Source organism: Aedes aegypti, chromosome 1 (genome assembly GCF_002204515.2).
Source record: "Aedes aegypti strain LVP_AGWG chromosome 1, AaegL5.0 Primary Assembly, whole genome shotgun sequence".
NCBI lineage: Eukaryota > Metazoa > Arthropoda > Insecta > Diptera > Culicidae > Aedes > Aedes aegypti.
In genome coordinates this window covers 36,629,863-36,657,629 of record NC_035107.1, presented here as the reverse complement: position 1 = coordinate 36,657,629, position 27,767 = coordinate 36,629,863, and the positions used below count along the sequence as shown (strand labels likewise).

The 27,767-nt window shown below is 37.8% G+C and overlaps 1 protein-coding gene across 1 annotated transcript in view; it reads right to left on the bottom strand.

Moving 5' to 3' along the window:
* Positions 1–400: 400 nt before the first annotated feature.
* Positions 401–27,767, bottom strand: part of LOC5577442 — a 369,008-nt gene continuing 341,641 nt past the window's right edge. Inside the window, exon 7 of the mRNA XM_021839424.1 lies at positions 401–1,333. Coding sequence (XP_021695116.1) covers positions 1,092–1,333 — 242 coding nt within the window. The 3' untranslated portion in view covers positions 401–1,091. The remainder of the gene's footprint in view (positions 1,334–27,767) is intronic.

Genomic DNA, 27,767 nt, shown 5'->3' with positions numbered 1-27,767 from the left:
TTTTTTTCGATAGATACATCTGAGTTGTTATGTTCTCGGATATTCCTACATTAATTCTTACACCAATTCCTAAGAGATTTCTTTGCAGTTTTACAGAATACAGATTACTCGTAGTAGAAGTGAGGAAGCCATTAGCACACCAAACCCGTCATTTGCTGATACTATTGCCAAGTCTAAAATATAATTGCTGTGATACATCACATCGCAAAACAAAACATGTCTCCATAAAACTTATTGAAGATTTCGTTTCTTATATATTTCAATAGACTTTTTCAATATACAATTTTGCCTCTATACTATTTTGCCTCTCCCAGAGCTTCACGACACCGTAGTAGAAGCGCTCAGCTAATGTTTCTGATTATTCCGATCACATCTCAGTTAAGACGACTGTAATATTTCACACATTTCGAATGTACAATGTATAGATTGTGAGATTGCATTTTTTTTTTGTCTGCTGAACATTGGAATGTAATTTTCTTATGCCTGCGCATATTCGGAGAGTGAGTTTGGGGGGGGGGGGATAAATTTGCTGTACAACCATCATTTGCCTCGATGCAATGTTTCAGTTCGAAATTCGTTCTTCTGGTGTGGTTATTCACTCACACACACACGCGCGCACTGCCTTAGCTATGCCCCAAACAGTGGTATTGTTCTAGTTACTCAACTATCAACTATTTGATCTTATTCCAACTATTTCAATTTTAGTAATCATATAACTACGATTAGACTCTTACACTGTAGCGTGGCTAGCTTTGAATACAAAAAATAGCGTTTTACTTTGTCGACTAACTTATCGACGAATTTACACGACTAAGCTTCTCCGAACGTAAATCAGAACGGAATGCTGCTCTTTCACGATAGGGTGTGCCTCATTCGCTGATTACCTACGTTGTTCAATGTCAGTACTTTCCACCCTATCAGAAAACCAATGTCCAGCATTCATCGGATTGCATCTCGACCCTTTCCACTCGACGAATGGCATTTTCCAAAGAAGCACTGCCCAACAACATAAATATAACCTCACACCGACTGTACACATGCTGCCGTTGCATTCACAGCTGCCAACTTGTGTCGCCCACCAGCCCAAAGCGTTAGGAAGCGAGCAACAGCACCGGTAGCAACGCCAACAGCAGCAGCGAGGATGGGTTTCGCAAGAAGCACGATACTGCTGCTGCTAATGCCATCGAGAGAAGCGAAGCCATCGCTGCTGGGAATTGGCCGGTGTCTTGGTATGGGGAAGGGCCACCATCGAGTAGTAGTCGGCACGCTGCCTGGATCCAGGATGGCCAGAATGGTCGCAATCGGTGGTGGAACGATGCCGATCCGGAGGACGCTGGAAAAGAGAAGGAGAGAGGGAGAATGTGAGCAGAGGATCAACATGGGAAAATTGAATTTTTATGCATGTTTGACGGCATCGTCGTCTCATTCGCAAGTTGGGGGGCATCCATAAATGACGCAGCGTTCTAGGTAGGATGGAAGGGGGTGCACTAAATTGTGACGATGTGTGACGGGCCGAACTAGTGATAGTATCATTTTGAGTCTTATCGGTAGAAAAATAAATAATGTGCTGCCTATGCTTTATCGACTTGAAACAAAGTTTTTGTTTCAAATAGGGGAATTAACTTCTCGGCAGTCTAAGATGACTTATTCCTCTATCGATTTTCATCGACAGACTTGGTTAAAGCTTTTCGGAAATGTTTTTACAACGTTTTGAACATCTCATGTAAGTGTGACTATTGTCGGCAGCCTTATTATCTCCGGCAGCTTTCCCATAATAACAGCAAGCAAATCTGTTTGCCAGCTCCATAGCATCCGGATTTCGAGACATATTCATTCGATTAAATGAATCATCTGAATGTTTTCATTGGTGTTTTGATAGAAAAAAAAACTGTGAATTTGATGGTCGAATTATGATTGCCGATAATAGTCAAATGATGCCAAAGCCTTAAATTACCCTATGTTATTGAAGTTCCTAAATGGAGTCAATATTTTCTGTTTGATTGGTATGCCATCTTTCTTTCTGTTTTTTGTTTGATTTAGTTATCTGTGTCTCGAGATCAGGGATGCCAGGTTATAAGACATTTGAGTAGTGTGGAAGACATTTGGAAGACGGATGATTTTTGGAAGACTTTTCAGAATTTGACATCTGGAAGACAATTTTAAATTATTAGCATTTTTAACATTTTTAGATTTGAAAAAAAAAAACATATTAGTTGGAAATTACAAGAATCCCCTCCAAAAAGATTATTGAATTCCGTTGAAAATTCTCCAAGGATTCCTTCAGATATTGATCTGAGAATTCTGACAAAGATGCTTCCAGAGTTTGTTCTAGGAACTCTTGTAGAGATTTATCAAGACATTCTAGTAATGTATTTAAGTATCATAGAAGTATCAAAGTTATTCAAGGATTCTTACAAGGACTTTTTGAAATCTGTTTCAGTGTTTCTCGTGTTTTTTACGAATTCATAAAAAAGTAAACAGATTCTTATATGTTTTTGTCTTGAGATTGCTACAATTTTTGCTTCTGAAATTATCCCAAGGCAACTTTGGGTTATCTGTCAAGATTTTTTTTTTTCACTGGTTTTTCCTGAAACTCCTCCAGAATTCCTTCAACAATGGGTAACCTTAGGGCAACTTCACCGATGGTCCAAATTGTTGAACCATGTTATAAATTGGAGCTTGCACCGGTGTTGCCAATATTGTTCCAATTTTATTTTATACCAGTTTTCTGGTCTATTTTTTCGGAACAGGCTAACTGTCTGGTTCATTAATGGTCGGATTTGGACCAAGATTTGAACTGTTCATAAACTGGTTCGATACATGTTTGTTTATCAGTTCGGATTTATCTCGCTGATACTGCGCTCTAGTTCCTACTCATTTGAGTTAAGTTAAAACAAGAACAATATTCCACCGAAGCAGTTTTAAACTATATGCATTACTCTTCCAGCGATTCCTCCGGCAATTAATTCGGCTATTCCTTCGGAGAATTCTTCAGAAACTCATACGTGACACCTCTAGGAATCATCAGGGTAATTCTCTGGAAAATTCTTTAGGAATTTGTCCAAGGATTCCACCAGGAATTGCAACGGAAATATATTCAAATATTCCACTACGAAATCTGCCTACAGATATCTCCAGGAGCTTCTCCAGGAATTCTTTTGAAGTTCCTACGGCTTTTTCAACAGAATTTCCAACAAGAACTCCTCTTGGGATTTCTTTCAGGCATTCATCAGGGATTTGCTGCAGGAATTTCTCTGGGTATTTGCTTCAGGAATCTCTTCGGGTATGCATTTCCTTCGGAAAATTTTCTCCATGGATATCGTCCAGAAATTCTTCCGGGGTTTTCTTCCAGGAATCGCTTTAAGAATTTTCTTCAGAAATTTCTCTGCAGATTTGCACCAGGATTTCAGTCTAGGAAATCCCTTGGGGATTTTTCCGGAAATTTGTTCCAGCAATTCCTTGGGGAATTTTTTCCAGGAATTCCCTCGATGATTTTTCCAAGAACTGCTCCGGGGATTTCCTCAGTGGATTCCGTCCAGGAATTCCTCTGGGGATTTCGCCTAGAAATTCATTACGATGTTCTTAAGAGGAATTTCTCCAGAAATTAGTTCGGAGACTTTTTCAGAGAATTTATCATAAGATCTCTTCCAGGAATATCTCTGAGGACTTGCAACAGGAATTTCCTATGAGTATTTCATCCAGTAATTTATTGTTAAACTCCTCCGAGATTTACTCCAGAAATTGTTTCGGCGATTTTTTCTGAGAATTTTTCAAAAGATTTCCTCCAGGAAGTTCGTTGGAGATTTGATCCAGGAATTTCTCCGAATTCATTCAGATTTCCTCCATAGTTCATCCTGGATTTTTTATATCTCCAAGAATTCTTTAGACTTCTTCAAGTACAGTCAAACCTCCCTGAGTCGATATCTGAAAGGACCACCGACTCATGGAAATACCAAGTCATGGAACAGGAATGCTTAGAAAAGTTGTATGAGGGGTCTATCATAGTAACCAGGAAATGATGGGATTTTGTATGGTTTCATGTGTCAAAATCGAATAATGGAACATCAACTCATGGGAATTTCACTATGATTCCTCGGAAATGCTCCACAGCTCCTCTAGGAGTTGTTCAGAAAATGCTTCGAAAAGATCACAACATTCCCTCCGGGAGTTTGTCCAAAGTTCCTCAGGAAATTTCTAAAATAAATTCCTCTAGACTTCCTCCAGGAATTTATCCAGAGCTCCTCCAATTTTTTTTAAGTCCTCAAGCAATTATTTCGGATATTCTCTGGAAATTCTTCTAAAATACATCCAGCAATTCCTTGGAACATCCTCCGGATGGATTTCTTCCAGAAATTCCTTAGGAATTCCTACATCGGTTCCTCGAAAGTTCCTCCGTGATTCCTGGAAGTTTCCTCCGGTGTTCCTTCCCAACAATCGAATTTTCCCCTTAGTTTCATCAGGAATTTCTCCGGAGTTCGTCAAGCAATTTCCCCGGAGTTGCTCTAGAAACACCTCCTCAGTTCACACAGAAATTGCTTCGTAGTTGCATCAGGATTTCCTTTGGTGATTCTCTAGGATTTTGTTCAGAGTTTCAGAAGGAACTCCTTTAGAGTTCCTTCGGAGCTTCACCGGTAATTCCTCCGGAGTGCTTACAGCAATTCTTTTGGATTTTAACCAGCATATCCTTCGAAGTTTTTCCAAAGCTGCAGAAGGAACTTCGGAGGAATTGCTGAAGGGACTCCGGAAGAATTGCTGGAAGACTAGAAAAGGAATTCATGGGAAAAAAAAAACCTTGACGAAACCTGGAAATCTCCGGAGGAATTGCTATTTGAGATCCCCTGAGGAATTTCTGGAGAAAATCTCCGGAAAAGTTCTTGGGGAAAATCCCCGGAGGGATTCTTTCAAAAAATCTCCGGAGGATTTTCTAAAGCAAAATACCAGATGATATCCTCGGAAAATTTTTTGGATGAATTCCCGGGAGGGATTCCCAGAAGAAATCTCACGAGAATTTCACTGAAAAATCACCGAATGAATTTCTCAGTGAATTTCTGAACGAAATCTCCGAAGAAATTCCTGGTGAAAATCTCCCGTAAAATTTCTGGTGCAAATCCCCAGAGAAATTCATAGAGGATCCCTAGGATCTCCGGACAAATTCTCTGAATCCCCACAGATAATTATTAATGAATTCTTTCGAGGTACTTCTACAGTAAATCCCCGGAAGAATTTCTGGATGAAATCTACAGAGGAATTCTTGGACAAAATCTTCGAAAGATATGCTGTTCTAAATCTCCATGAAAATTCCTGAAGAAAATCCCGGAGGAGTTCTTGAGGGAAATTACCGGAAGAAAAAATCTCCGTAGAAAGTTCTGAAGAAAATCTCCGAAGGAATACCTTGAGCAAATTGCCAGAGAAGTTTCTGAAGAAAATTCTAAGAGGGATTCCTTGGCGAAATCCCTGAAAAAATTTCTGGACAAAATCCCCAGAAGAATTCCTGGAGAAAATCCCAGGAGGAGTTTCGTGAGGAAATACTCGGAAGAGCTTTTTGAGGAAGTCCTTAGAGAAAATCTTGAAGTAAATTCCCAGAAAAATTTCTGCACAAAATCCCCAGAGTAATAGCTATTGAATATCCCCTGAGAAATTCCTGGAAAAAAATTCCAGAGGAGCGGATATCACCGGAGGAATCCTTGAAATCTCCGGAGAAAATAATCGGAGAAATTCCTGGTTTAAATTCGTAGAGAAATTCCTGGAGGAAATCTCCTAAAAATTCCCTGAAAATCCCCGAAAGAATTTCTGGGGAAAATCCTCAGAGGAATTCCTAAAAGAATTTCTGGACGAAATCCCCAGAGAAAATCTTGAACCAAATCCCTGCAGAAATTGCTATCTGAAATCCCCTTAGGAATTTAGTGTGCAAATTCTGGACGAAATTCACGGAGGAATTGCTATTGGAAATCACATAAGAAATTCCTGGAGAAAATTGAGTTCTTGGGGGAAATCTCCGGGGGAATTCTTGGAAAAAATCTCCCGAGCAATTTCTGGACGGCTCAATCGGAAACTCCTTTGAGCACCATTAGGAGCTCCTCCGGAAATTCCTTTAGAGCTCCACCGGGAATACCTTCGGATTTTCGCCATAGTTCCTCCATGAATTTAATCAGAGTTTCTCAAGGAATCCACCCGTAATAATCCTCCGGATTTCCACATTAAATTCTTCTATAAATACTCCGAATATTCCCCTAGATTTCCTCGGGAAATCCTCCAGAGTTTCTCCAAGAAATTCTCTAGAATTCCTTCAGAGTTTCATCCGGAATTCCTGCGGATTCCTTACTTTCAAAAATTCATCTAGTAATTTCTTCGTAGTTCCTCCAGGAATTCCTCTAGAGTTTTTCTGAATATTCCTTCAGTCTTTCACCCGGACTTACTCCAGAGTTCTTCCGGAAATCCTCCACAGTTTCTTAGGGAATTCCTCCACAATTGATCTGGGAATTTCTTCAGAGTTTTTCCAGCAATTCTTCCAAAGTTCATCGAGAGCTCCACAGGAAATTTATTGGCAGTTCTACCGGAAAGAGGGAGGTTTTTTCAACACTGTTGTACAAAATACAACAGCGCAACGATTAAAGTGTAAAAAATAAATAAAAGAATTTTCAGAGGTATTTCATACATTATGTGTGGACAAATCCCTGAATGCTTTTCATCAGGAACCTTCAGAGAGATCTCTAACAAATACAACCCATGGTGGAATCCATGACAGGAAATTCAAGGAAGAATCCCTGAAGTTAATAGTGGAGATAGTTTTTGAAGAATGCTAAAGGGTATTCTGAGGTAATTTGTTTGAAAACTTTTTACGAAATTTTTAAGATCACGAGAAGAATTCATAGAGTCGTACATGGACTACTTATTGCAAAATCGATTGAGAAATTTGCTAAAGAGCCTGAAGAAAACCATGAAAAATTATTATATTTTCGCTAGAAATTCTGGAGATTGCTAGAGAAAAAGGTGGGCGTGTTTAGAAAATCTGTATAAAAATTTCTGGAGGAGTTCCTGGAGACATTCTTTGTGAAATTCCGGAATAAATGGTTGCAGAAATCCATGATTAAACATTTGAAGGAATTCTTGGACGAAGAACAAAAAGTTTCTCGATGATTGGCTTGCAATATCATAGAAAATTTAGTATTCTGCTTGAAATTTTGTTAATTGAATTGTTCATTAAATTTTTTTTTGCAATGTTTAGAGGAAAACATTCACATTATCTTGGAAGAATCCTTCTATATTCTTTTATATACATTTCATGGAACATTACTGGAGAATTTCGTGAACAAATAAATGTAGGGGTTCATGTAGCAATCTGTGAAGGTATTCTCAGACGAGTTTCTGGATGAACTACTGATGAATTCTCAAGAAATATTATTCATTACCAAGGGGACTTCCGATTAAATTGAAATCTAATTGAAAATAAAACCATGCACAGGTCAACTATTGCCTGACAAGCATGGTTTTAAAATGATATTCAAGAAGAATTTGCTGTGAAGGATTTCTTTAAAGAAATTCCTCAACAATAATGTCAAACATGATAAAGGAGAGCCTAATTTTCTGACTAACCAGGCTTAATTAAAAATGTATCAAAGATCACAACTGAAAAAGCAGTGTTATGTTGTTTATTTTTTAAAAATTGGAAATTTTGAAGCAGAAAACAGATTTTTTTCAGATTTGACATTTTCTCCATTTTACTTGGGCCTTAACCCGAAAATTCATAAACTTTATTAAGTTACCATGATAATTGAAATGTTTTAAGTGGAAGACATGGGAAGACATTTTTCCATGCAATTGGAAGACATTGGAAAAAAAATACCTGGCATCCCTGCTCGAGATCCTTTTCAGCTAGAAGGTTGGTGTCTTCGGCAAAGAGGGATATGCATCAACTTCCCAGACAACCAGAATATACGACAAGAGACAAATAAGAGATAAGTATAAGACAAGTAAGAGATAAGTAAAAAACAGGTAAGAGACAAGACAAGCGTGTGCTAGAATAAAGGCGTAGGTCGCATGATCGATTTATCTTCATCGATCCTCTCTTCTGTGAATAAAAGTGACAAGATGCAAGTTTGTTGGCAATTTTTCTTCTCAGGATGCAAGATTGCATCGCCGTATGGTATCCTTAAGTGAAAAATTGCTAAAAAGTTTACACCATGTCACTTTTATTCGCAGAAGAGAGGATCGATGAAGAGAAATCAATCATGCGACTTACGCCCTTATTCAAGCAAATGCTTGAAGTAAGAGACAAGTAGAAAACAAGTAAGAGACATAGTTCTATCGATTTTGATAAGAATTACAGGAAAAATTACAGATGAGTTATATTTTGGTTCCAACATTGAAAATTTTGAACTCGGTGATGGTTCCGGACATAGGCTTGAATTCGTTGGGGTGCCTATGGTATTTAAGGCTAAGTAGCCCGTCATTCGTTTTGGCAACAATGATGACTTTTCAGCTTGCATTTCAAAGTCTTGATAGCTTATATCAGAGGCGCGTCCACGTTCCATGGGTAGGACAAACGTTGGCAATTTTTTTTGTGTACTGTGAAGCTAAGACAAAATTTAACGCTGGACTGAAAATTGAAAGTAACTATCCCAAAAAGAGGCCAGAAAAAGACTAAACAGGAACCAACAAAACAAAACAAAATGAAAACTAATATGACCCAGGAGATAAGAGCTTGATTCTTGATAGTACCAGAGCAGACATTTCTCTGAGATCTAAGACCTTTTTTTGAGAATTTCTTGTTGCATTACGACTAGGGTAGGTGTACCAGATATGGACATAGTGGTTCCCTATTTCGCCATACGTGATTACTTTAATGTCTCAAAATTTTGAAATTGTTTGTGTGTTGTAGAAGTTAGATTTAAGATATATCTTGACGATAAAATATTCAAAAAGATTTAAAATGTTAAAGTTGTTGAAATTTCTCATATGGCCAAATAGGGAACCACTATGGCCATAACTGGTACACTTCCCTACTATTATTATATGTGTTTTGCATGATTGTCAGAAATTTATTAAGATATTTGCTCAAATGTTTAGATATTACTCCGAAAATTTCTTCACGAGTTCATTTAGTGATTTTTGCCCAAGGAATTTCTCCAAGAATTTTATTAACGATACCTCAAGAATTCAATCTGGATTTTCCCAAGAAAAACTACAGAAATGGTTTCTTTAACGATTTTTCAGGAATCATCCGAATTTTTCCGAAAATTTTTTATTTTTTTTTTCGAGGAAGTCCTAGTTCTTCCACGATTTTATCCAGTGATCCATCGATTTACCTAGGACAACCTTCGAGATTCCCAGTCTATACATCTCTTAAAATTCAATCAAAACTTATCCAGAAAATTTAAGGTTTATGTAAGATTTCAATATAGGAATTTCTCTAACATATCTTTAGTAATTGCACCAGAGATTCCTATTAAGATTGCTACAGAAATTATTCTAATAATTCTTTGAGATTTTCTCAAGTCAGTCATGAAATGTCTCAAGGGATATGCCAAGGTTTTTTTTTTCTGGAAAATAAACCCGTGAGGTATTTCTAAAGAAAATCTTAGAGTTACCTCTGATAAAATCTTAGAGTAATCTCTGATAAAACTTGTGTATGTTTTAAAGTCACCCTTAATGAACAAGATTCTCTGAAATAACTTCTGAACACTTGAGGATGTTTTTGAAGATTTCCTAGATAGTTTTCTAAAATAGTCGAAAAGATATTAATCAAATCTCGGGAATAAATTCTGCAGGATTTCCTAAATTTCTCGAAAAACATTGGACAGAATCTCTACAGAAATTTGTGTAGGAATGATCGGAGGAATTATTGGAAAAATTGCTGTAGTAGAAACTAATGTGAAAACTTAAATAAACTTTTGAAGATTGCATTGGAGCTTTTGTAAACTTTTGAAGAAATGTTTGGTAAAACTGTACGAGTTATACTTAGATGAAATGCTGAAAAAAATCATAGAAAAAAACACCAGATTGGCTCGAAGAACCACTCAAGGAATTTTGGGATTTCTGGGAGTAAACTTCTGAATGTTTTAAAGTCACCCTTAATGAACAAGATTCTCTGAAATAACTTCTGGACACTTGAGGATGGTTTTGAAGATTTCCTAGATAATGTTCTAAAATAGTCGAAAAGATAATAATCGAATCTCGGGATAAAATTCTGCAGGATTTCCTAAAGAAATTTCTCGAAAAACATTGGACAGAATCTCTAAAAACAAAATTCCTGTAGTAGAAACTAATGTGAAAACTTAAATAAACTTTTGAAGATTGCATTGGAGTTTTTTGAAAAACTTTTGAAGAAATGTTTGGTAAAACTGTACGAGTTATACTTCGATGAAATGCTGAAAAAAATCATATAAAGAACACTAGATTGGCTCGAAAAACCCCTCAAGGAGTTTTGGAATTTCTGGGAGTAAACGTGTATGAATTCTTGAAGGAATCCACATAAACAAGCGAAAGAGTTCTTGCAGGTTTTCTTAAAAATAAATCTGAAGCTATTTTGTCGAACACCTTAGTGAATTTTCTCGAAGAAAGTTCTGTTGAAATCTTTGGAAGATCTGGACTGGAAACTGGATAATTTGAAAGGTTGGTAAAAAACTTATCTGGAAGAAATTCTAGGATAGTTATGAAAAAAGTAATACCTGAGGAAATTACTAGACGTTGTAGCTTTATTGTTCTCAAGGATTTCCTGTAGCTAATTATGGAGAAGTTCTTCTGAACATCCTGTAAAAAATCGCTGGAAGAATTTCTGGAAGAAGACCTGTAGGAGACCTTGAAAATATACTTAATAACCACTGAGATAATTCCTGAAGCTTTTTCTCGGGGAACTGATTGTTAGCCCGTTATAGTCTATCAAGGATTATTTTTTTTTTATCCGTGCACTTGGCCACTACTATGCCGAATATCATATACAGAATCTATTTATAGTTCTTATTGCTAATTCTCTCATGCCGAGCAGGTAGAGGAGGGTGCTGTCGTTGATCCAATCCATATCCATATCGAAGTCCATTGGTGTGCGGTGGTTCATTTTGCCATGTTCATGTGTCGTGTGAGGCCTACAAAGAGGGTCAGTGTGTCTCAGTCACCATCCGATACTGACGAAGGATGGATGTGATCTTCCCCAATACACGGTCCTTCGTGCGGCGTCTTCTGGTGACTGGACGGATTTTTTGTGAGGGGGGGATTGGGAATCGAACCCATGACCTTCCGGTTGCCAAGCGAAACCGTAACCTCGAGGCTACGGGCCCCCCCTTGAAGGTTTATTCGAAGTCTCTTAAAAACTTTAGATACATTTTGCTTGAAAAACTATGGTTTATAGAACTTTCATAAAAAATAGAGACTATCATAAAAAAACAGACCAAGTCTCTTAATAAGAAACCTTGTTCTGTTCTTGTTTTTAGGATCGTTCATTGGATTAACTTTTGTTATCAATGAATATTCTTTTTAAATCTATTCTCTTAATCATATTTGACCAAAATAAACCAAACTGCTTGCCTGAACAACCAGTGTGGTTGGTCTAATTTCCTCATCTATTTCTAGCAAACAAAAGGATAAACAGTGCAAATTCTGTAAATTTGTGTATTTTTTTTTTTTCTTTGCACCGAAGTGACCCGGTTAATCGCGAAAGTTTTCAACTGGAAACTGAAGATGCTTGAAAAATGTTTCATCGCGCAGCAACTTCATCAAATATTTTGCTGGAATTAATTCAACATTTCTGCAAAAAAAATTTTTTGAAAAAATCATCTGTTCTAAATATTAGTATGAATACTGCAAAAAAATTGTAGAAATTTGATCAAAAAATCATTTGTAAGGAATAAACTTAGAACTAATTCTAGAAATGTTTACGGCAATTCAGAATCAGCCAAGTACTTTTAGAGAATGTGCTGTGGAAATTCTAAAGGAATTGCTCTGAAAATCGTCAAGAGATTTAGCAATGCTTCGATAGATTATATCAGAAGTGATCTCACGTGTGATTTGTATTATATTTTATTGACTTCATTTGTGTGAATTTTAACTCATCCGGCTAGTTTTTTACTATGACTGGTATTAGATTAATGCATTGCTTCATCCAAATATTCTTCAATAATCTTCTGATGATTCTCTAGGCAATTTATCTTAGAACATATACATGGTTGGCCGTAGATGTTTTTAAGACCCATTGCGTCATTTAGAAATGCCTTAAAGAACTGCTCTTTTAGTTTTTTTTTTTCTAACGTTTAAAGAAGTTTCTTGTAGCAATTATTACAGTTAGTTTCCCAGGATGTTCACCATAGTTATTCTAAATTATGCTTCTCACGAGCTGTAGTATCCGTCATTCGGCTGATTCCGACGTCAGTCAAACGCACATGTGTTGGATGCAAAACAACCCATCCGTTCTCTATGAAATCTTTCACTAAACTGACTTCTCAACCGCGGGGAGAAGTTCGCGCTTATTTTCTTTCGAACTGTCAGTTCAGAGCACGCTCAAAAGATCCTAAGTAAGTCTATAGTACACTGAGAAACAAATCATGCACACTGAAACAAATGCATTGAATAATAATGTACAATATTTATTTACACATTTTTTCAACATAATAACTCTAGCTACCACATCCGCCCTGTTGTCCACTCTGTCAATTGTTAAAAAATTTCATCATCATCATCATCATCATCATCATCATCATCATCATCATCATCATCATCATCATCATCATCATCATCATCATCATCATCATCATCATCATCATCATCATCATCATCATCATCATCATCATCATCATCATCATCATCATCATCATCATCATCATCATCATCATCATCATCATCATCATCATCATCATCATCATCATCATCATCATCATCATCATCATCATCATCATCATCATCATCATCATCATCATCATCATCATCATCATCATCATCATCATCATCATCATCATCATCATCATCATCATCATCATCATCATCATCATCATCATCATCATCATCATCATCATCATCATCATCATCATCATCATCATCATCATCATCATCAACCACTGTCCTTCCGGCAGGGAGCCTACTGGGAATGCTTTTCCCTCGTTAAATTATCGAAATCTTTCCACAACCAATCCTCCAGCCTACTCCACTACTTTTCCGGTAGGGAGCCTACTGGGGACGCTTTTTCTCATCAGGAAGTCGTTCCAAAATCATACCTCCAGCCTACTCCACTGCTCTCCCGACTGGGGACGCTTTAAATAAATAATCGGGAGGTCGTATCGAATTTAATCCGCCAGCCTACTCCACTGCCTTTCCGGCAGTGAGCCTGCTAGGAATGCTCGTGAAATCAATGGAATCTTTCCAAAACCAATCCTCCAGCCTACTCCACTGCTCTTCCGGGAGGGAGCCTACTGGGGACGCTTTTTTTCATCGAGAACTTGTTCCAAAATCATTCCTCCAGCCTACTCCACTTCAGGAAGGGAGCCTACTAGTACTTTTGAGGGTCATGAACAAACTATACCATGATTCAAAAGGCTCAATAAAAATATCATGACTTCCATCCTCCATAAGAATAAGTACGACGTTGATCGAGATATGCATATTGAACAGGCTAAATAATTTGATTTATTGTTTCTAGCCTTCTGTTGATCTTTTTTGGTTGAATCGTGGGTAGGACAATCCTTTGATTGTCCTACCCAGGTATTTTTGTGCGTAGTACATGTCCTACCTGTTCTACCCACTTCCCGCGCCACTGGCTTATATTGACTTGAAAAAAAAATCACTGTACGCGCTTACATGCATAAAGTACACTGATACTTTTTCAGCTGTGTCAGTGCAAAACCAACTGATTTTCTTTGATTCGAGATCGTGAGATGAATTAGCAACAATCATCAACGATACGTACAAATTTCAATGATGGCCTACTTCGCCTTAAAAATCAATATTATGGTAACAAAAAAAAATGCAATAAATTCTCACCAATAACTTTCAAAAAAATGGAAAATTGATCTATTTGATATATTTTATAACATGTTTCAGTGTAGATATTATTGTGGCCATTTTGGTTACATGATTACCGGCTATCGATTCCGGTAGGGACTCTGAAATGGACATTTCCGGGATATTATGCACTGATACCTTTCGATGGCTTAAAGATCATGATTTTTCACCCTAAAGTGAATAAATATCATGTCATGAACTCTCAAATGGTTTCGACCATTTTCGAACACTCGGTGACAGTTTCGAAAGGGCTCCAAAGTCAATGTTGGATCCTCTTCTAACATTGTCGTATGACGGCTTGAATTTCATGATTTTTAACACATAAGTGAACTGACATCATCTCGAATCCTGAATACCAGTTTCTTTGAATAACAAGCACTTAGCAAATCCAAAACTAGGAAATGATGCAAAGGGTGCACGTCTGTCCGACAACCCGAACTTTGCTATATTACTTAATTTTGCTAAATTACTAGACAGATTAGTACCCTTCCTAGGGTTAATGTTTGCAAAACTCTGAAAAAAGTCGTTGTTTTCATGAAAAGATCGTCAACAGATTCTCATGAGTTCTTGTAAAATATTTTGTAGACTTCGGTACGGGAGTGTCACGAGCAGATTCAAAGATGATCTTATAAACATATTTGAGATCCTTGAAAAATTGCTTCGAAGATTCCTGGTAAGCTTCTCGATGAGATGCTTGATAAGAAATTGTTCTTTTTAGATTCATGGTAAATTTTTGATAATCTTTACAGAAGCATTACAAGAATATAAGTGATTTCAAGTAGTTTTTTGAAAAATCAATGAAAAGCTAATAAGATTTCTAGGGAATGTTTCTTATTTTTTTTTAATCCTCTCAGGTTCCTAGAGGTTGGTAAAAGGCTGTACCTTAAAAGTTTTCTGACAAATTTCAGATGAAAACGTAAAATCTGTTTTTGAGCATAACAGATGATAGCCCATTTTTATTGGGAAGCTACAACGAGAGTTTTACCAAAGTAAGGTTATTCTCTGTTCTTTTGTTAAACTATGATCTAGTTGTAGATACATCCCTTTATTTTGTCCACTTGAATCAAAATAAATACTATCCAAAAAATGTTTTTTTACAAACAATTCGAATTGATATGCCTTAAAAATCGAAGACCTAGTCTAAGATACACTACCGATATTTTTAATACATACACTGCGAAATTATTTCATCATCATCAAGTTAGAAGATCCAATTTGTTGCTTTCCTTAACAATGACATGTTTCTTGTGTGATAGAAAGAGCTGTGTTATGCAGTGCAATAAATCAATAAACTTCAAAAGTTTGTGTTGTCCCTGACCGGTTATAAAGCAGATAACTGCTGTGACTTTTTTTGTAATTTTAATTTTATGATTTTATCAGTTTTTAACTTTTGTTAGTTATCATTCGGTATTAATTTTAGTGAAAGCGTACTCCTTGATTTTAACATCCTACAAAACGAGCGATCAAAAAGAAGCACTGCCTATTTTTCACGGTCAAATTCACGTTTATTCGTATGTGTCTTCGTCCAACGATATTTAAAGATGGTACGTTTTCACGTTATGGGTTGTAGGTGATTATTTCCAACGACCAAGACCGTAAATTTTCTCATTCGTTTACGAGAGAGGAGAACCAGTTGGTAGGATCTCAAGGCTTGCTGATCTGGTGAAGAAACACAAACTCGCCAGCTGACAGATCCTTTCCCAATATGGCAGATTGTACTAATTGACACATTGTATTACCTTCTTTATAAATACTTTGGTTCATGTTGACTCGTTCCCTTTTAACTAGCCTTATTTTCGCATTAATTTTCTATCTTGGTTCTTTGACATTTGATATGATTTTTTCCACCATGAATGAATGCAGCACTTCATAAAAATATTAAATTTGAAAACTAGTCAAGGGTTAATTATAAAATTGCTTTGCTATGGTCTTAAAATAAGCATGCACTTAATGTGTGAAATTTTCCCTTAATCTGTGAAACCAATACTCTATTCAATCCAAGCTTCATACTATTGGAATGCTTATGTTCGCCAACGTTTGACAATCTATATGTATAAATCGTAAATGGTGTTCTTTTTGATAAAAAATCAGTTTGTTGTTGTTTTAATGGGAAAAAAACCAATCTTACGAATTGAGATATATTGCTCAGAGAAAACAAATGTAATGAGAAACATATCAAATATCAAAACGTCTGAAAATAACAAGTCACAGGATTACGATGTTATTGACACTATTTCTTTCATTTTTCAACTTTGTACTTAAATGCCTTTTGTTTCAGCTCCTTGTAAAAATATATACAAACCAAAAAAGAGGGGGTGTTCATAATGCTACGCACCATTTTTTGTATAAATAATCAGCGAAGAAAAGTCACCGTCATTTATGGATGACCATATCCTTACTGACAAGAAGGTGATGTTATTTCAAAGCGTGTGACAATGGTCGACCACCATCCAACGCCAACAGGACAGGTTGGCGTGGCGATAGTGCTTTGCTGGGTATCACAGCTTCATAATTAATTCAATTGCATATTACTGTCACAGTCACAACACATGGAACACATGAAGGGCTCTTCTGGTGGGGACCATTCTAAGAAAACCAAGCTAGCTGGTAATCAAACTGTAGTAAAATTGGATTGTTGCAAGCGGATTATCCGGAGAAAGAAGATATGAAAGGTAAATGTATCCATTGGTGTTATCTCATTATGGGTTTCTTTATTGGAAACGAAATAGAGAAACCTTGCTTCAGGGGTGAGTTTTAAGAAGATTATCGGGATACTTTATTACTAAAACTGCAATGGAGAGAATCCATTTATCTTGCTTTTAAATTGCTTATTGCCACACAATTGAACGATAAGTTTTTCTGACTTAACGAACAACAATTTTGAAAGTAAAATTTCTCAGTTGGACCTTGTCTCTAAGCACTAAGGCTCAGAAGCGAATTTCTGCGTTGTAAGAGGAAAACAAATTAAAACTATCTAATTGAGAACAAGCTTAAAAACTTGCTATGCAGTTTGAAAGATTGCATAAATTAGAACTCGCAAGCCCAATTGAAATTCAAGTTTCTCAGGTTTGCGAAAGCATTCCCAATCAAGAGAACGTTTTCGAAAATTCCTTGGAGATGATTTGAAAGAAATGGAAGCTATTATTAAAACACTCGAAAATATGAAAGTCCCTGGCGATAGTGGATTTTTTTACATCCTCATCAAGAAACTTCTAGAAAGTAGTTTATCATTCTTAGTGGATATATTTAACAAATATTTTAGTTGGCATATTTTCCTGTCAAATGGAAGGTTGTACGAATTTTGAAACCGGACAAAAATCCTGTGAAAGCTTCTAGGTATCGTCCAACCAGATTGCTTTCTTCCATCAGTAAACTTTTTAAAAAGGTTTTTTGAACAGAACGATGGTCCACATCAATGAAAATTCAATTTTTGCCAATGAACAGTTCGGATTCCGCCATGGACATTCGACCGCCAGCCCTGTCGTCGTAAAATTTGAGCTAATAAGTCTTTCCTTTTTGGTTGGGGGGGGGGTGTGGTAGGCTGTCTTTATAACCTATGGACCTAGGGTAGGTGTACCAGTTATGGCCATAGTGGTTCCCTATTTCGCCATACGTGATATCTTGAATGCCTTCACATTTTGAAAAATCTTTTGTGTTTTAGCAGTAAGATAAAGGATAAATCTTGATGTTAAAACATTCAGAAAGATTAAAAATGTAAAAGTTATCCATATTTTGCATATGGCCAAATAGGGAACCACTATGGCCATAACTGGTACACTTTCCCTATGCACGGGTTGATTTTTTGACGTTTTAGCGTTGTTATTTATGTAACCATGGAATCCAGTGAATTCGGCACCGCTCAAACATCAAATTAGTGAACTCGTGCATCTATCCATAAGGCGCTTCTATTCTTTAACGCTTATTAGGGCATTTCGCAATAAGTTTGTCGCAAATACATTATTATACGAAAATGAAGAGAAAAAAAAATAGTGTGTTAATACAACTTTCCACCCGAGGAACTTTACTTGCATTTCGAAGAAACAGTTCCAGTGAACAGATGTGTCCCGCATAACACAAAATTGAGTCATTTTCGATACCTCTTCTATTAGTGCAACTAAGATTTTTTTCTGGAAGGTGCCGAAGTATGTTCTGGTTATAAGTATGTAATGTCCCGCGATCCTTAGTTAATACATGTTTGGGCGGTTGCAATGGATTTTTTAAATGTTTGTGAGTTGTATGTTCTCCGATTCTTCCATGAAATTTGAAGGTTACCCTAGACATTCTTCGAAAACTCTCATCGTCGATCGTGCAATTGTTCAGATCCAAATTAAATTACCTACAAGTTACTCAAAAAATGGTAGAGAGTTGTTCGAAACCTTATTCATTGATTATTTCAGAATTATCTTTAGATTTCTCCAAAAATGTACAAACTTCATGAATTTTGCAAAAATCCAGAAAATCTAGGGAGTTTTTTGAAATATCACACCCAATTCTACCAACCATTTTTTTCAATCCTCCCTTTAGGGTTCTGGTAAAAGTTCCTCATAAGATTATTTATTAGTCTGTTTAATGACCCGTTTCAAAAATTTCAAGAACAATTGTTTAATTTAATCATACAAAAATCTTTCCATGGAAAAGATCCTCAACCAGTGGGATTTAAACCCACGACTGTCAGATTGGTCTTGCTGAATAGCTGAACGTTTACCGCTATGGCTATCTGTGCTCTATCAAGTATAACTAGCTGTTTTTCCGAACATCATTCCGGAAAAAATCTATGATTTCATCTAGAATTTCGCCCAAGGATTGTTGTGTGAAGGCTACAAGTGGTTCATTAAAAAAAGTCGAGAGATTTTTCTTGTTGCAGATTTTTGAATTGGCTTTTCAAGAGTTTCATATCTCGTTCAGGGAAGCCCTCGATAATGAGCGAAAATTTCATTAACTCATCCGGCAGTTTCTTCAAGCACTTCTCCTGAGGTTACTCAGCGATTACACTCGAGGCTCGAAGGTCTTTTCCAGGGAAATTGAACGATTTGCTTTATGTTTTGTATGAATGTTCGTGGAGAATTTTAAAAGGAATTTACGAAAAAAATTCTTTACAAGATTTTTAAGGAGTTTTTTGAATAAAATTTTTTCTTGGAAAATACATTAAGGAAACTGTTACATAATTTTTAGAGTAACATTTATACCATTTTTTAACAAAACTTCAAAGAAAATTTCATAAAATAGATAATTGGAGTAAATTTATTTGATATTGATTGGATTGGCATAATAACAGATAAAAAATCTAAATATAACGTCAAAACTTTATTCCTGGCACTTCCAAGCCATTGCAAATTTTGATCATTGCAGAACTAATGAAAAGCTTACTCCTATTCGTTAGATCTAACAAAACTAAATATGATATGCCAGGGGTATTCCAAGGGTAAATTTTAAATAAACATTTTAGATCTTTCATCTCTTTTGTGTACCGTTTTGATTCCTTTTACGGACACTTAAGCCTCCAGTGGAGTATAACTCATTAAAAAGCATCTAAAATAAATCATCTATTTGATTCATTTGCTCTATAGAGCCCTCAAAACGCTTAACTTTCGAATGGTGGGTAAAGATTTCAAATCCACATCATGAACAATTTTAAATCAATAGAAATATGTGGAATCTTCATGATTTTTATTTTGTACGCTTCCTTACTTTTGCCGCATGTTCCGGTCAATTTGATTCGAAATAACGAATGTTCATGAAAACAAGAAAAGGCATAGTCAAATCATTGATTTAAATCGTCAAACTATTAAAGACGCGTCTCAAGCAGCTAGAAATTATAAACTTGTATAGATATCTAGTGAAAATGCTCATAAAACGAGTCTTGAAAATGAGAACTTGTGTACGGCAAACATTGAAATATTTCGCGTGAAATGTTTCCGATATGAAGTAAACAACATTTTTATTTTTTCATGTGCAATCTGTTTTCAATCATAAGAAAAATTTGGATAAATTATAAAGCATATCATTGAATATCAATTCAATTTTTCAAAATTAGAATTTAGCTTTGATTGAACTTGCGTAAAGATAACTGTAATAAATACGTTACACCGGGACAAGTTTAAGCGAATGGGGTAAGATTAAATGGTCAAATATTTCGTTGAAATTTTAAAGTGATGTGAAATTGATTGATTTGCTTTATTATAGAGACTTTCAGCCGTAGGCTGGTTCGTCTCTTATGAAGTTAATAATACAGAGTAATTTGATTTAACAGAGTTAATGTAAATGATATGACACATAATAATATATCCGCTTGTATGACAGTTTTATTCCAAGGCGTCTTCGTTGATTCCATGCCGCAATCCGTAGTCTTTGTCCGGGATTATAGCTGGGTCGAGGTTTATATGCAGGCATATAATTCTTAATCTTTAAGGAAGCATATTAATGCAGCTTCATTTGCTAAGTCGTTGCTGAGTGCATTTCGAATAGATCCAATACCGTAGAGCTCACGGGTATGGCTGAACTGACGGCATACACATATAATATGTTCTACTGAATTAACAATTCCACATGAGTCATAGTAATTATGAAATCCAGACCCTCCTGACATGTTATGGGTGATTCTGGAGTGCCCAGTACGAAGTCTTGAAAGAACTTGTTGGTCCTTAAAGTTCTTGGTATCCACCCATCTATTTGTTTCTCCTTTAATTTTACGAATGAGCGCGCCACTCTTGAGCCCAGGCCTGGCTGACAGTATTTTTAACCCATTTTTTAACGTCGGGGCCTGGGACATCTTTGGTGAAATATCTTCTGTTGGATCTGCCAAGTGAAGCTAATTGGTCAGCAGATTTATTTCCCGGAACACCACAGTGCCCTGGAATCCATACAAAGGTGATTTTAATGTCCTGATCAAGAATCTCCTGGATTGCCTGAATCCATGGATGACGAATTGAAGGCCGAAATGGCACTGGCCGAGTCAGATAAAATCACGATTGGATTATCGGAAGGATTGAGACAGCCAAAAATAAAGCGACGGTTTCTGCGGAGAAAACAGAAAACATGTCTGGTAATCTGAAGTCGATGTTTAAGTCTTGTCCATATACTCCGACTCCATCTAACCCTCGCGCTTTAGAGCCATCGGTGTATCGTTTTGTATGGTTCTGGTATTTGGTAGAGAGAAGTTGAGCGACAGATGATCGTAGAGCTAAATGATTGTCACCTGCTTTGAAATGCCTTTTAACAGAGAGGTCCAGATTTGGAGGAGAAGAACGCCAACTTCTCGCTCCGGTCCAGTGGATCGTAGCAACTGAAGAGAGACTTTTGTTGGCTACTGATCTTAAGAGTCTGTTCGCCTCTTCGAGGATAAAGACTCTTGTACGGCACTTTTGCGTCGTCTCTAGGAAACTGATGGCTTTTCTGGCGACAGCAATAACAAGTTTGTAATGAAATGGTAGTGACCCTATTTCGACACAGGCTGCATCCGCTGGAGTTGAAGGTAATAAGCCAGATATTGTCCTAATGGCACTATTGTAGATGGGAGCCAACATGTCGACCAGCGTGTCTGAGGACCTAGGGGAAGGGGTGGTAAAATGAACACCTTAAGGAAATCATCTTGATTCTGATAGAAAAACGAGAAATGTGTATAGTTCTATCGCACAACTTCAAACATAGGGATGTAATCTATAGCAGCGACATGGATTCAGACTAAAATAGCTAAATTTTCACATATTTTCATCGCTATCAAAAAGCGAGGCAAATGTTCATTTTACCTGCACTATGTGGGTAAAATGAACAGCGGTTGGTGGTAAAACGAACACCATGCAAAAAACGTGAGCAAAACAAATATTTCTGAAAATTTTCATTGTCCCACCGAAAATATATCCATTAATGATTGTAACCCATTCAAAAAGAATTCTAAAGGTATTAGGTTTGACATCATATCATAACGATATTCGCCTTACTGAAAAACCTCAAGTCTTCCTAGCTGAAAGTTACGTCAGTTCTAATTTTCTAACGTGGTTTTCTAAAATCTTAGTTTTCGTTGATATTTTCACATCAATTGACCTACGTATCAACTCGATCACTCAGATTTATGCTCTAAATCGTCCGTGCGTGATAAAAATTAATCGAAATTTGTTTTTTCTCGGTAAAAGGCACGGTGTTCATTTTACCACCCCTGTTCATTTTACCACCACTTCCCCTACATGTTAATTCAGTACCGTAAAACAATTTGCTGTCGACAATGGCATTGCAGATTTTCAGCCGGGTATCTCGATTGCTAGCACTGTGATGTTTGGAGAGCACCTTCAAGAGATTCAGTCGGGTTTTGCAGTCCTTTTTAACCTCTTTGCAATGATCAATGAAAGTTAGCCGACGATCTAGGCGAATTCCGAGTATACGTAATGTTTTCCTGAACGGGATGGCACTGCCATGAATATTGACTTCCTTTTTCGGTGGACGATGGTTCTGAAGGCACATGTGCGTCCTTGCACTTTTATTAGCTGATAAAAGGAAGCCTGATGAGTCAGCCCATTTTGTAACAGCTTTAACTGCTGCTTGTAGCTTCCTTCTTAAGGCCACAGGATGTTTCCCAATGGCTACGAGAATAATATCATCTGCATACACAAAAATATATATGTCTTTCGGAAGAGACTTGAACACTCCATTCATTGCCACTAAGAATAACGGCAATCACAGATCCTTGTGGGACTCCGGTCTCTTCTGCATTTACGGCTGAGCAATGGTTTCCGATCAACACTTGAAAAGTGCGGTTAGATAGAAAATTTTTAATAAAGTGTAGTATATTACCACAGAGCCCTCATTCTGAAAGTGTGCGTATTACGTCAGGTGTCCAAGCACGGTTATGAGCCTTGGCAAGGTCCAGTGTGGCTACTTCAACGTAATCATCCCTTTTTAACGCATCGTCCAGCACTTGACCAAGAGTGGCGAAATAAGTTCCTGTTCCGTGACCTGGTCTAAAAGCGTGCTGTCGATGGTCTAAAAAGTCCCCTTCATTCAAGTAGCGAATTAAGCGTCGGTTGACCATTCTTTCTAATACCTTTGAAATGCAGCAAGTCAAGGATATGGGACGATAATTGTTTGGTTCGTTGGAGGGAGCCTGGTTCTTCGGTATAGGAACAACTAGGCTATGTTTCCACTCGCGTGGGAGAGTATTATTGTTCCACTCTTTTTTCAAAAGTTGTAATAGGCAGCGCTTACCTCTTTCTGTGAGTTGCTTTAGCATGGGATACCCAATCTCATCGGGACCGACAGGGTCATCGTGAACTTTCCAAAGAAAACGGTTGGCGACAGATGAACATACCTGGGAGGGAGGCACCGATACACACGAAATATGACACAACACTTTTCCAAAATGCAAGATAACTCCCGCTCACCAACGACAATCAAGGCAGGCTTGGGGAAAATCGCTAGTTTTCTTTTATTATGTACCTTCGATCTTTCTGGACAAACTTGGAAAAAGGGCCATAGTTTTATGTGCACTCAATTTTAATGATAATTGGAAAACAGTATTAAGATGCGTGTTTCATTACTTTATATTCGATCAAATTAGAAGGTACTATCGTGGCATTGCTTTTGGGTGTTGCAGGAATTGATTTTCAACCGACTGTTGTCAACTTTGTTGGAATGCAAAAATTTGTTTTGATCAATTACGCGCTTTTATCAAGTTTGTCCATTCTTTAAGATCTGGGCTCACAGTGACAGTTCGTGACAGCAGAATCTCGGCTCACTATGACGTACATAAATTTTGTATCGGTTTCTCCCTCCCAGGAACATACCATAGTTATGTCGACAGTAGACTCTCTTCCGCCACTAATATATGTTTTGCTTCCATCGTTCAGTATGACAGAGTCTGTCACTTCTGCCATATCCGTCATAATTCTACCACGAAGGTTTGTTGATGAACTACCCCACGCTGGATGATGACCGTTACAATCTCCGAGGAGTAGTCTTGGTTCGGGAATTTTCTCCATAATTTTACCAAGTTGTTGGTCGAGATTGTCGATTTTACTACATGGGAGATAGAAATTCACTATAGATATGGGAAGCGTCGAATCTATACGAATGGCGATAATTGGAAGAGTGGTATCAAGGTCGATTGCGGTGAACGAAATATGAGCTTACCAATGGCTACTGAGTGATAGATGTTCTGGTTTATTTTTAGCTCCCAATTGTAACCACCCGACAGTGTTCTGCCTATTCCTGTTTTACTGGCACGATGAACTTCCTGGATATCAATCACTGTAGGACATAATTCCCTAACCAGCATCTCCAAATCCGCAAGATTATTATGGAATCCATTTATGTTCCATTGGAGTGCAAATGCCTTTTTATTGGTGTAGTCGTCGAAGTTAGAATGGTGATCTGTACTGATAGAAGTAGTTTCGAGTGATTCGTTCGAATATGATTGATATCGGAAGCATCCCACGTCGTCCTGAGGGGGAGAGCTCGGTTTCCCTTGCATCGACCCTCCAGCAAGTGGCGAAGGGGAATAGGAACATGTTCCCTTGTCCGTCCCTCTTCCGGACGCCAAAGGGCGTAGGAGGTTGTCCGCCAGTTCCGATGAACCCATGACTTCCGCACTGACGGGGCCCCAATGGCTCCACCGGGTATTTGAGATAAGGTGTGGTCGAATGACTATGCTTTACAGCGGAGGAAGTTTCCTTTCTTCTTTCTGTTTCGATGTGATTCCTAGTAACTGTATCGACATGATGCCAGGGATTGCTAGGACCTGGTGAACGGATATTTCTAGTAACAAGCTGAAAAGTATCATACAGCAATGTATTTGTCCTTGCTTCAGTTGGTATGGATATGGATTCTGGTGGGTATTTTGGCTTCTTGGTGGATTCGGTAAAGCTGATTCGGGAGATTTGGCTATTAATGTGGTTGGAGCGTTTTCCTCGTTTTGGTGTTCATGTTCCGTCAACCGAGATCGTTCGTTCATATATGAAAAAAAGTCGTTGTCGGTGGTGTTCCTCCCAGTCTGTCTTCTAGTTTTGCTTTGATGGGCTTGAAAATTAATTAGAAGGTTTCTGTGTATTACAGATATGATAGATGACTGGGTAGTTTGAAGATTCTTCCATCATCGTTTCGTCGTTCGACGAGAAGTCGTAATCGACTTCAATGGTCTCTGGTATCGTTATCGTCGAATTATCATTATTGTCATCATCCTACGCATCGTTTTTTTTGTCGTTTCGACTTCGGACTGTCTCTTGTCTTTGATTTATTTCTGGTGTTCGAGAGTGTACCTATTTTTTTTCTTTCCAATTAAAAGCTGGTCATCTTTTCTTGTTTGGTTTGTTCGGTGGTCTTGTTGTAGCTTTTCTTTTCTGCGGTCGGTGAGTGGTGCTGGTCTTCGAACTGGCTTGAGTGACCAACGGGAGAATATTGAGCGATTCTGGTGTGTAAATTTTTCGCAGTGTGATAACTTCCTTATTCTTTTGCTCCAGTTTCTGTTCCAGCGTCTTCAATTTCTGGAGGAGGTCTTCGATAGTTCCATATTCTTGTGCAATGGAAAGCCGTTCCTGGGGCCCAGCTCGCAAAGCCGTGTCTAGCTGTCCGATTCTTGCGTCGCGCTTCTTAATCTCCAGGTCTCTGGCCTCAACTTGTTGGATAAGTGCCTCGATTTTGCCATCCTTATTTAGCATGTCATGTTGGAGTTTTTCTACTTTCATGGCTAGATCTTCAAATTTCTTATCCTGGTCACTTTTGACAACAGAGGAGTACGTAGTTTTTCCCTTTCGCTGCTCGAAGGCCTGTTTGGCCGCCGGGTATGAGATACCTAAGTCCACACGTAGGTGTTGGATTTCCTCCTCTACTTTGTACGTAGGGCATTTTCGTGAGCTTAGAGAGTGATCAGAAGATTCGCAACGACTGCAAAATGCTGCTGCCTTGCAAGGAGTCTCACGGTCGCTTTGATGGTTTTCCGAGCAATTACCACATACTGGTAACTGCTGCTGACAGCGTAATTAGGTGTGCAGGGTAAAAAGGCCGCGTTCGGCATTTCAGCCAACCTACCTCGATATATTCCGGAGCCACTGTTCCGTTGATGGTTAAGACGACAGTTGATGTGTTGACTCTTTCTTTTCCTTCCGAGCTCAGCTTTCAGTTCTTCATCTGAGTAACCAACTGTGTCCTTGCAGCTAATTACACACTTAGTTTTATTGAGGACAGGGTGTTCGCAACTTTTAATAACGGTACCGTCCGCCAGTTGGTCCATATTCTTCAACCGTTGAACTAGACGATCACTTCGAAGCTTCAGCACATAGGAAGCTCCTTTGGCCTCGGGAAAGGCTCCGTCTATTGGAACGCCAAGATATGCCTCCACCGATTTTCTCAACAGAAATGGTGCATTCAGTAAAGATCCATTGGCAGCCTCCATTCGCAGCAAGACTAGATTGCCATGGCTTTCCTGGGAGTCGCCCCATTCAGGAAAACTGCGGCCTGTGAATTGCCCTCCTAGCATGTTTGACGGTCCCGGGCCCCGAAAGGGGCCAGGGTGGCCTCCCATTTTTGTCGAGAATACTTCCACTCGTGTTCAGACTTTACTTTACAATTCTACGAAAATCTCCACCGTCCGATACGGCGTTATCGGGCTCGTATCGTCACACAGAACAATTAGCACAACACTATTGTCTATTGCCTTTGTTCACTTTGGTACCTGTCTATACTATTATGTGCGATATGCACCCGCATGCTTTTTTGTGGCTTTGATTTTAGATGATTAGCACTTTTCTTTATGCCACGAAACAGATGTCGCAGAAATTGTTCGCTCGACGGGACACCCACTGAGTGCACAATCCTTTTATATCTCTCGGACACGTAGAAAACAGATTTCGATTGGAGAAGTGTCGCACAGTCTATCAGCGCAGAGAAAAACACGACTGTTCGTCACAAGACCAACTGTCGAACTGAGTGATGTGAAATTTGACCATAGTAACATTAAGTTAACAAATGAAGCAACTTTTGAGCGTTGAAAAACTTCCTTCATTTATGAACAATATATTCAAAAATTTACATTTAGCCTTGCCTCATCCGTTTCAACCTGCCCCGGTGTCCCTTACACGATAAAAAAAAATCCCAGCACTTTAAATTTAATGTAATCATGAAATAGAGACCATTTTTAGAAATTACCTGGATACTAGATTTTAAATGGACGATTTTATATCATCTAGCAGCATTATTAGCATCATATTTGAGAAATGATTAACCAACCTTCCAGTGCAGAATATAAATCTCTTGGAGCTGTATACTGGTCCTGTTTAAATTTCTATTCAACAATATCTAAACAACACGATTGAAACTGTACAAACAAATAACTTCAGCTTCAGAGCTGACAGCTGATCAAAATTGAGATAAATATATCATCCAATTTAAATAAATGTGTTAAAATAAATGTCAATTCTAGTAAAAAAACATACTCAATAATACGTAAAAATCTACGATAATTTCTTTCAGTGTTCTACAGGGCGTTGACATGCTTAGAATTTCATGAAGATCTACGCGTGATAAAGTCTAACTATTCAGAGCACTGATACAGCTAGAAAATTTAGATTGATTTCCTACAGGGCGTCAAAATATTCTTGACCTCGCAAATATTTATATTTATATTTATTTACCATGCGTTGATGCAGCTAGAAAATTCGGAATAATGTAGTACAGGGCGCTACCATGCTCATGGCCTCGTAAAAATCTTCGTGGGATAAAGTTAAATCACTCCGGAGCGCAAGAATATTTAGTCTGATGTCCTACAGGGCGTTAAAATGCTCACGACTTCACAAAAACCTACG